Source organism: Otolemur garnettii, unplaced genomic scaffold (genome assembly GCF_000181295.1).
Source record: "Otolemur garnettii isolate 467f Iridium unplaced genomic scaffold, OtoGar3 scaffold00260, whole genome shotgun sequence".
Taxonomy (NCBI): domain Eukaryota; kingdom Metazoa; phylum Chordata; class Mammalia; order Primates; family Galagidae; genus Otolemur; species Otolemur garnettii.
In genome coordinates this window covers 257,551-266,920 of record NW_003852655.1, presented here as the reverse complement: position 1 = coordinate 266,920, position 9,370 = coordinate 257,551, and the positions used below count along the sequence as shown (strand labels likewise).

General features: G+C 50.5%; 1 protein-coding gene across 1 annotated transcript in view; it reads left to right on the top strand.

Moving 5' to 3' along the window:
- ANO9 (anoctamin 9) overlaps nt 1–9,334 on the top strand; it is a 22,764-nt gene extending 13,430 nt beyond the window's left edge. The window contains exons 16-23 of the mRNA XM_023508607.1: nt 6,679–6,736; nt 6,847–6,944; nt 7,036–7,178; nt 7,453–7,605; nt 8,028–8,175; nt 8,731–8,832; nt 8,907–9,003; nt 9,125–9,334. Of these exons, the coding sequence (XP_023364375.1) occupies nt 6,679–6,736; nt 6,847–6,944; nt 7,036–7,178; nt 7,453–7,605; nt 8,028–8,175; nt 8,731–8,832; nt 8,907–9,003; nt 9,125–9,334 (1,009 nt within the window). The remainder of the gene's footprint in view (nt 1–6,678; nt 6,737–6,846; nt 6,945–7,035; nt 7,179–7,452; nt 7,606–8,027; nt 8,176–8,730; nt 8,833–8,906; nt 9,004–9,124) is intronic.
- Nucleotides 9,335–9,370: the final 36 nt, after the last annotated feature.

Sequence of the window (9,370 nt, the reverse complement as noted above, 5' to 3'; positions counted from 1 at the left end):
AAAAAAAAAAAAAGAAAGAAAATCATTGCTTCATTTTCTGTGTTTGCTTAAAATTTGTAAAGTAGATACATATTGCCAGTTAATCTCAAACTCTCTCTCAACCAGCACTAAAAAAAAAAAAAATGTCCCCCAATGTGTTCAGACCTGGGGGTCCTCCACCTGGTTTGTCCCTGGAGACCCTCCTGGTGCCATCAGGCTCGGGACCCCCTCCCACCTGCCGTGGTTGGGCTGTGCCTGGCTCTGTCCTCTCAGAAGCCCCTCATCCTCCCCACATAGAACCCTGGTCTCTGAGTCCCCACATCTTTCTCCTCCTCAGTCTGTCACCTATTTTGTCAGCCTGTCCCCTATTTTGTCAGCTGCTGTTTTCCAGCAGCTTTCTGAGAAGCTACACAGGAGTCAGAGTCGAGCCCAGCACATTATCCATTCCTCCTGGTAGCATCCTCTTACCAAGGTCTCACTTGCTGGAAATGACACTCTAAATTGGCTGTGTTTTCCCTGAGACCCAGGGAGGATGACAGGGCTTCCGAAGGGGCTGTGGTTCTGAACATGGCTGCTTTGTTGGCAGTTCCCCTTTCCTGAGCTTCTGTTATCCTGCTTCTCTCCTCTGCCTCACCATCACACAAACGTGCTTCAACACCTCTTTCTCAAAAATTCTTCTCTCTCCTCCACATCTGGTTTCTGGCTATCCCCCTCCAAGTGCTGCCCTTCCCTGGGCCCATCTTTCCCCCTCTCTCACAGACTTCTGTACAGGCACTCAGAAAGGCCATCTGGATACACCTGCAATACCCAGGTTCCCAGTCTCAGCCCAGACCTCTCCCTGGAGTCGTCTGGCTGCCTCTTCCACATTCCTGGCCCCCCTCCAACCTTGCCCCCACACCCAAGTTGCTTGGCCCAGAGCCTGACCCCCTTGACACTTCCCCCTCTATTTTTTTTTTTTTAAGAGACAGAGTCTCACTTTGTTGCCCTCAGAGTGCTGTGGCTTCACAGCTCACAGCAACCTCCAGCTCTTGGACTGAGGCAATTCTCTTGCCTCAGCCTCCTGAGTAGCTGGGACTACAGGCGCCCACCACAATGCCTGGCTATTTTCTTTTGTTGTTGTTTTGTTGTTGTTGTTGTTGTTGCAGTTTGGTTGGGGCTGGGTTCAAACCCACCACCCTCAGTATATGGGGCGAGTGCCCTACTCACTGAGCTACAGGCGCTGCCTCCCTCTCTATTTTTCTCTGCACCCCTTGCAGATACAGCTGGTATGTCTCTTATGGGAATGTGAGAATGTCAGCTCCTAGGGAAGGCAGATGCTCATCTAGTGATACTAAATTCTCAGCAACTGGAGCAGATATCTGTCAAAGAAATTCCTGGGCATTTGTTGGGCCTATGGCTTGAGGTTCTTGGGTTCTCCTAAATCATGGGTTTGCAATCTGCCTCAGTTCCTCTGCTTTCTTCTCCAGCACTATTTTGTTTAGAAATTAGGTCTTCTGAATTGACATCTAATTTCCTGGGGTTTTCCTCCCATTTTCTATTCCTTTGTGGTTTTGTTCATGCTTCAGGGAGTCTCCCTCGCCCTCCCTGATGACCCTAATTTGAGGGCCACCTTGGCCTTGTAGACCTGGCCCAGCCTCCTCCCTGCCATTTGGATGCCATGACTTCCTTGTCCAAGGGTGGTGCCTCTCTTTTCCCTTCCATTCTGGCATTGCTCTGTTTCTTCTGAGCTTCTATTATACTCTCAGATTGGTCTGACTTTGATGGCCTGGATTCTTGGCCACCTGTCCATGACTGAGAAGGGCACATGCTAACAACTTTGCTCTGGGCCATGTCTCTCCTGCTGAGACCTCCCACTCTGGAAGTCTTGCCCAGTGTGGGGCCACAGCATCCACCAGCCCCATCTGCAGCCTGAGTCCTTGGTTGTTCAGCACCCCCAATTAGCTCTGGTTCTCTGGGGGAGGCTTGGGGGTCAAGTAGGAGGCCTAGGGGCCTTTCAGTTGGGCATGCATTCCCCAGCAGGTACCCCCAAGACCCTGGAGGCTTCCTGGACCTCCCCCTGCATGTTCAGTTCAGCTTGGCATCTTGATTGGGCTTGCAGATCTCCCCAATTCCCTTCCCTACAAGGTGATTGTGGTGGTGGGGGTCACCAGCCAGCCATTTTAATTGCAAGTTGGGAATGAACATTTAAATAAATATAGATATTGCCAAAGCAACCTCCAAAAAAGCTGTGCTCACTGAGAAAGATGCCTGCAATGTGTGAGCATAGCCCACCCCATGTCAAGCTGATAGACAAAGTCTTTTCACTTTTTTTTTTTTTTTGAGATAGGGTCTCACTTTGTCACCCTCAGTAGAGTGCCATGGCATCATACTCAGCAACCTCAAACTCTTGAGCTTAAGTGATTCTCTTGCCTCAGCCTCCCAAGTAGCTAGGCCTACAGGCTTCTGCCACAATACCTAGCTATTTTTTTGTTTTTGTTGTCAATATTGTTTTTGCAGGCCCGGGCCAGGCTCAAATCCGCCAGCCTGGCTGTATGTGGCCAGCGCCCTAATTGCTGCACAATGGGTGCCAAGGGCCTCTGGAAGTTTTAGGACTTTCACTTTAAACTGGTGAAGAGTACCAGGGGTGGGGTCCTTGGGTTATATAGGTTACCCATTGGCGAGCTCTTCCAATTTAAAAGCCTATATCCTGCCTAGGCTCATTAAAACAACTTTTTTTTTTTTTTTTTTTTTTGCAGTTTTTGGCTGGGGCCAGGTTTGAACCTGCCACCTCCAGTATATGGGCCCATGCCCTACTCCTTGAGCCACAGGTGCTGCCCTAAAACAACTTTTTAAGTTCTTTTTAAAGCAACTGTTCTCAAGTTTTGATTTTTAATATTTTCCTTCTGTCTTCTTTTTTTTTTTTTTTTTTGAGACAGAGTGTCACTTTGTTGCCCTCCGTAGAGTGCTGTAGTATCACAGCTCACAGCAACCTCCAACTCTTGGGCTTAAGTGATTCTCTTGCCTCAGCCTCCCATGTAGCTGGGACTATAGGCACCTACCACAATGCCAGGCTAGTTGTAGTTGTCATTGTTGTTTGTCAGGCCTGGTCTGGGTTCGAACCCACCAGCTCTAGTGTATGTGGCTGGTGCCCTAACCGCTGAGCTACAGGCACCTGAGCCTTTTTTTCGTTTGCTTATTTTGAGACATTCTCACTCTGTCACCCAGTCTGTAGTGCAGTGGGGTCATCATAGCTCAGAGCAACCTCAAACTCTTGTGTTCCAGTGGTCCTCTTGCCTTGGCCTCCCAGAGTGCTGGAATTACAGGCATGAGCCACTGCACCCAGCCAAAAGTTTTTTTTTTTGTTCCCTAATTTTTACTTGTAGCATCTCTTTGTTATGTTTATAGATGCAGTATTTTCTTGAGGATGTCAATTAGGTTTCTTCCTCTCCTTACATTTTCATCTGTTCCCTAATTATCTCTTGTTTCCAAAAGGGTCCATTTTTCTGTTCATCCCTCTCTTACACAGCTGGTTTCCCTCTTGGGACTGAGTAGTTTCAGCTATCCGCTCATTGGAGAACAAAGGACTGAATTGAGTTTCTTTGGCTGATGTGTGGGTCTTTATAATAACAGTTTACATCCATAGCACATCCTGCCCTAAATTATAACTATCGATGTTCATCAACTCATTTAGTCCACACAACAGCCCAACAGGGCACACATGAGGTGCCTGAGGACCAGAGAGGCTAAGAATCAGTCTCCAGGTCACATAGCCAGTAGGTATGGAACAGATGAAAGCCAGGCTTCTAGGTTCAGAGCCCAGTGAACTCCTCCATTCTACTCAGTGCCTTTGGGGGAGGGGGGGAGCCGTCTCTTAAAAAAGAAGGGTGAAGGTGCAGCAGTTGGCCCTGTTACACTAGACACAAAGTGTCTTCTTCTTTTTTTTTTTTTTGCAGCTTTTGGCTGGGGCTGGGTTTGAACCCGCCACCTCTGGCATATGGGGTTGAGCCACAGGCGCCACCCCAAACTGTCTTTTTTTGTCATATGTTTGTATTTCAGGGCAGCACCTGTGGCTCACTGAGTAAGGCGCCAACCCCATATACTAAGTGTACCAGGTTCAAACCCAGCCCAGACCAAACTGCAAAAAAAAATAGCCGGGCACTGTGGCGGGGGCCTGTAGTCCCAACTACTTGGGAGGCCGAGGCAAGAGAACACCATGGCACTCTACCCAGGGCAACATAGTGAGACTCTGTCTCAAAAAAAAAAAAAAAAAAATTTCTATTTCATTTCTGTTTTTCATGCCCTGCTCAAAAAGGTCTTCCTTTCCCCAAGATTAAATATGTATTCAGCTGTGATTTCCTTTTGGTGAGATGCTTTTGGTTTCAAAGTATTAAACATTCAAGACTGGATGTGGTAGCTCACACCTATAATCTCCCACTCTGGGAGCCCGAGGCAGGTGGATCACCTGAGCCCAGCAGTTTGAGGTTGCTGTGAGCTATGATGCCACCACACTCTATCCAGGGTTCAGAGTGAGAATCTGTGAAAAATGGAAAAAAATTATAGACATTCAAATCTTTGATTCATAAAAAATTTGTTTTGCTGCAAGAGACAAAGGAGGCAAGCCTGTTTGTTTTCTGAATGGCAGCCAGTGGTCCCCAAACTATTTATTGACTTGCCCCTCAGCACCACCATCATCCTTAAATTGAAATGTTTTCTTTGCCACATACAGCCGTCCATTATTTGTTTATACACTTGGGTCTTTTCATGGGTTCTGATAACTCTAGGGCTAGTGCCTCATGGCGCCAGTGCATTATGTCTTCCTGCAGAATGGGGCTGGCCACTGTTCATTATTCTTCTTTTTAAAAGATGGTTATTTACATATGTTTATCCCAGGTGAATTTTAGAATCTCAAAATTCTGTGGGATTTAGGTTAAGATTGCAGTAAAATTATACATTATTTTTTAGAGAATTGGATGGACGCTGCATTAGTTTTCTATTGCTGCTATAATAAGTGACCACAGCTTAGTGGCTTCAAATAACACAAACTTAGTCTTACAGGGTGGCGCCTGTGGCTGAGTAGGGTGCCAGTGCCAAATACCGAGGGTGGCGGGTTCTCGAACCCGGCCCTGACCAAACTGTAACAAAAAAATAGCCAGGTGTTGTGGTGGGCACCTGTAGTCCCAGCTACTCATGAGGCTGAGGCAAGAGAATCGCCTAAGCCCAAAGAGCTGGAGGTTGCTGTGAGCTGTGACACCATGGCACTCTACTAAGGGTGACAAAAATGAGACTCTGTCTCAAAAAAACCCAAAAAGAACCAAAAAAAACCCACTTAGTCTTACAGTTCTGTAAGCTGGAAGTCTCAATAGGACTCACTGTGTGCTAAAATCAATGTGCTAGGAGGGTTGTGTTCCTTTCTGAGGCTCTAGGGACAGAGTCTCACTCTGTCGCCCTAGGCAGAGTGCCGTGGCATCATAACTCACAGCAACCTGAAACTCTTGGGCTTAGGCGATCCACATGCTTTACACTCCCAAGTAGCTGGGACTACAGGAAGCTTCCACAGCACCCAGCTAATTTTATTTTTAGTAGAGAGGAGGTCTCACTTTTGCTCAGACTGATCTTGAACTTCTGAGCTCAAGTGATCTGCCCACCTCAGCTTGCCAGAGTGCTAGGATTATAGGCAGGAGCCACCGGGCCTAGCCTGAGAATAGTTTTCTTGCCTTCTTCAGGTTGTAGAGATCACCTGAATTCCCTGGTTTGTGCCCCCTTCCTCCCTATCCAGCCATCTTTCTGGTCCTCCCTTTTCCCCACTCAGGGCTCCTGTGATCACATATCACAGGCACACCCAAATAACTTTGATATGGGGACCCACATGTCCCCATATTAAAGTTGGCTAATTAGCAACCCTGATACCACCTGCCATGTCTGATGAAGTTCCTTTGCTGAGTAAGAGAACATGTCCACAGCCTCCAGGAATTGGGATGTGGACATCTTTGGGGGCCATTGGTCTGTCTGACACAGATACAATCATGAGTTTTCCTGTAGAAGAACAACGTTCTATTCAAATCTTTTATGTTCTTTGGCAGTTTTGTAGTTTTATTCAAACAGGTCCCACACATTTCTTCAGAATTTTATTCCAGTTACTTTATAACTATCTGTGACTCAAATTTTCTCTCTCCATCTTTCAATGTGGCTTTCTTGCATAGAGAAAAGCCAGTCCAGGGACAGGCAAATTTTGTATCCATTTAAGTGTTACATTAGTTGATTTATTCTCCAAATCTCTTTGTTGTTTTATTTTGGCTTTCTAAACATTAACTTTTCCTTTTGGAAATTTAAACTATTTATATTTCTCTTGCCTATTTGCTGTGTTAAATGATAGTTGTCATGAATCAGAATAGGAATGCTTCCAGGATTTCATCGTCAAATGTGAGTCTGACCTTTGAGCTAAGATAGTTCATAGTTTTTATCATAGTAAGGAAAGCAGATACTTTTAAACACAAAATAACCTCCCTGGGCAGTTTCTATGGGGAGAAATCCCCGCAGTGCTAATAGACCAAGCCTAGAATGTGTGTGGCCTGCAAGCCTTCTGTCTCCATGGCTGAGCGTGTATGTGCCTGCTTGTGGTGGGGGGCTCTCTCCCCACCTTTCTTTGGTCCTGCTCCACCCCCACCCTGCCAGAGACCTGCTGGCCCCTCCCCTCCTCCCAGGCCTCACTTTCCTCCCTAGGATCAATGGTCACCCTGGGAAGTCCACACGCTTGGCAGGTCTGTGGAAGCTGGAGGAGGTCAGTGCTGAGGCCTTACTGCCCCGTCCCTGAGCTACCTTCCCCTCGCACCCCTGCCCGAACCCCTGCCCCCACAGCCCCCTCAGCACCCTGCCCTCTTGCCCACGCAGTGCCATCTCAGTGGCTGCATGATGGACCTGTTCGTGCAGATGGCCATCATCATGGGTCTCAAGCAGACGCTCAGCAACTGCATGGAGTACCTAGGCCCGTGAGCGCCAGCCCACCCTGCCCTGCTCCCCTATCCCTCCCTCAGCCCATGCCTCTTGGAGCCCACTGGTTGTCCTTGGCCCCCCCCCCAGGTGGCTGGCCCACAGGTGGCGCTCCCTGCCATCCTTGGCCTCTGGGAGAGTGACCCAGGATCCTGAGCTCAGGAACTGGCAGCGCAACTACCTCCTGAACCCAGTGAACACCTTCAGCTTATTCGATGAGTTCATGGAGATGAGTGTGTAGGGCGTGGGGGCTGCGGGTGTGGGAGGCCCTGGGGTTCTGGGGTTGCAGGGCTGGGGTGCCAGAGGCAAGGGGCACAGGGTTCAGGGGTGGGGGACAGGGACATGGGGACCCGAGCATGGGGAGCAGGGAGCACAGGGGCCAAGGGGCTGGGAGCTGGGGGCGCAGGGAGCAGGTGCTGGGGGTGGGGTGGGGAGTGTCCCAGGATGGGGAGCGTCCAAGGATAGGACGCCCTGCCCTGCCCTAGAGTGGGTCCCCCCACCCCCTAGTGATCCAGTATGGCTTCACCACCATCTTCGTGGCTGCCTTCCCACTGGCCCCACTGCTGGCGCTCTTCAGCAACCTCGTGGAAATCCGCCTGGATGCCATCAAGATGGTGCAGCTGCAGCGGCGTCTGGTACCTCGAAAGGCCAAGGACATAGGTCAGAGCCCGACAGGGATGGGAGGCTGGGAGGGCCAGTGGCTGGGGCTGGGCAGCTTCTGACCCCTGATACATGTGGGGAGAGGAAGAGAGGTGTGAGGGAGGCCCCCAGTCTTGGGCCCAGGTTAAGGGGTTCAGCGGCTCTGGGGTGGGGACATAGGAGATAGAACAGGTTTGGAGGCAGCGGCTGAAAAGTTCAGGCAGAAGCAGGGACACAGCTTCAGGGACACCTGAATCCCCTCTGTCCACATCAGGACAGGGGGAGGGGGGACAGGACTGCTGAGGCTATATCTGTGCTCGGCTGTCCTAATAATGCATACCTTGAGCCCATGGCTGCAGTGGGGTGCCAGGGACACACATGACAAGGTCCTTTGGCCAGCCAGAAGAGGAGTCACACTGGCTTACCCACTACTCTGGGCACAGGGACCTGGCTGCAGGTGCTGGAGACCATCGGTGTTTTAGCCGTCATTGCCAATGGGATGGTCATCGCCTTCACATCTGAGTTCATCCCCCGAGTGGTCTACAAGTACCGCTATGGCCCATGCAGCCAGGGGACCCACCCTGCAGTGGAGTAAGCCCTCAAGCTGTCTGGGAGAAACTGGATCTGCCAATATCACTTGGGGCTGAAGTGAGGTTGGGGCCCTGGGGGTGGCCCTGCCCTGCTGACTCTGCTCCTCTTTGCCCACATTGACCTGCAGACCCTGGCTGGAGTTCAGGGATAAGGGATAGGGTCCCTAGCCAGGGGTGAAGGTTCCAGCCCCAGCTGTTTTCTGAGCTGGCACTACCAAAATGGTCCACTTCCAAGTCCAGCTGCGTGTCCTGCTTCTGGCCTGGGTGGGTAGGGCAGAGTCTTATCCAACTCCTCTGGCCCAAGGTCCACCACAGCTGCAGACCAAGTCTCCAGAGGGTCAGCTCTTCAGAATAGTGGCTGGAAAGGTGACTGGTAGTATCTCAGAGGCCCCCCTGGGGTGACAATGTCCTTAACCAGAAGGCTCTCTCCTGTGTAGGAAAATAGAGCAGGTGATCTGATTGCCCCCACTAAGGCTAGTTAGCTCCAAGAAAGCACCCAGTGGCCTGAGGGAGCTACACCCTGAAGCCTATACTCATTCCTCTCCCCTCTCCCCAGCTGCCTCACAGACTATGTCAACCACAGCCTGTCCACCTTTGACACCAAGCACTTCCAGGACCCTGTTGGAATACAGGGCTCAGAAAATGTGACCGAGTGCAGGTATAGAATCTGGAATCCCCCATGAATGGCCTCTGAACTCCTGAACCCTGACCTCCAGCACTTCCCTACCAAAGGTACCGTGACTATCGAAATGGCCCCCCTGACTACAACTTCTCTGAAAAGTTCTGGTTCCTCCTGGCCATCCGACTAGCCTTTGTCATCCTCTTTGAGGTGAGCCAGAACTGGGGCCCCTGAGTCGGGGGTGAGAGGTGGTTCTCTTTCCATCCTCTTCCCTGGCCTCCAATCCCAGGATTGTCCTGACCTTGCTGGGCCCCTCCTGCCCTGCCCCCAGCACATTGCCTTGTGCATCAAGCTCATTGCCGCCTGGTTCGTGCCTGACGTCCCCCAGTCAGTGAAGAACAAGGTTCTGAAGCAAAAGTATGATGTTTTGGAGCAGAAGTATTGGAGACTCCGGGAAAGGATATGGAATGGGAGGATGGGCTGGGTGGGGGTGGGCCGTGCCCCCACCTCCTGCACCAGCACCAGGAGCACAGAGGTGTGAGGGACCAGAGGCACCAGCCACCAGGAGCTGACATAT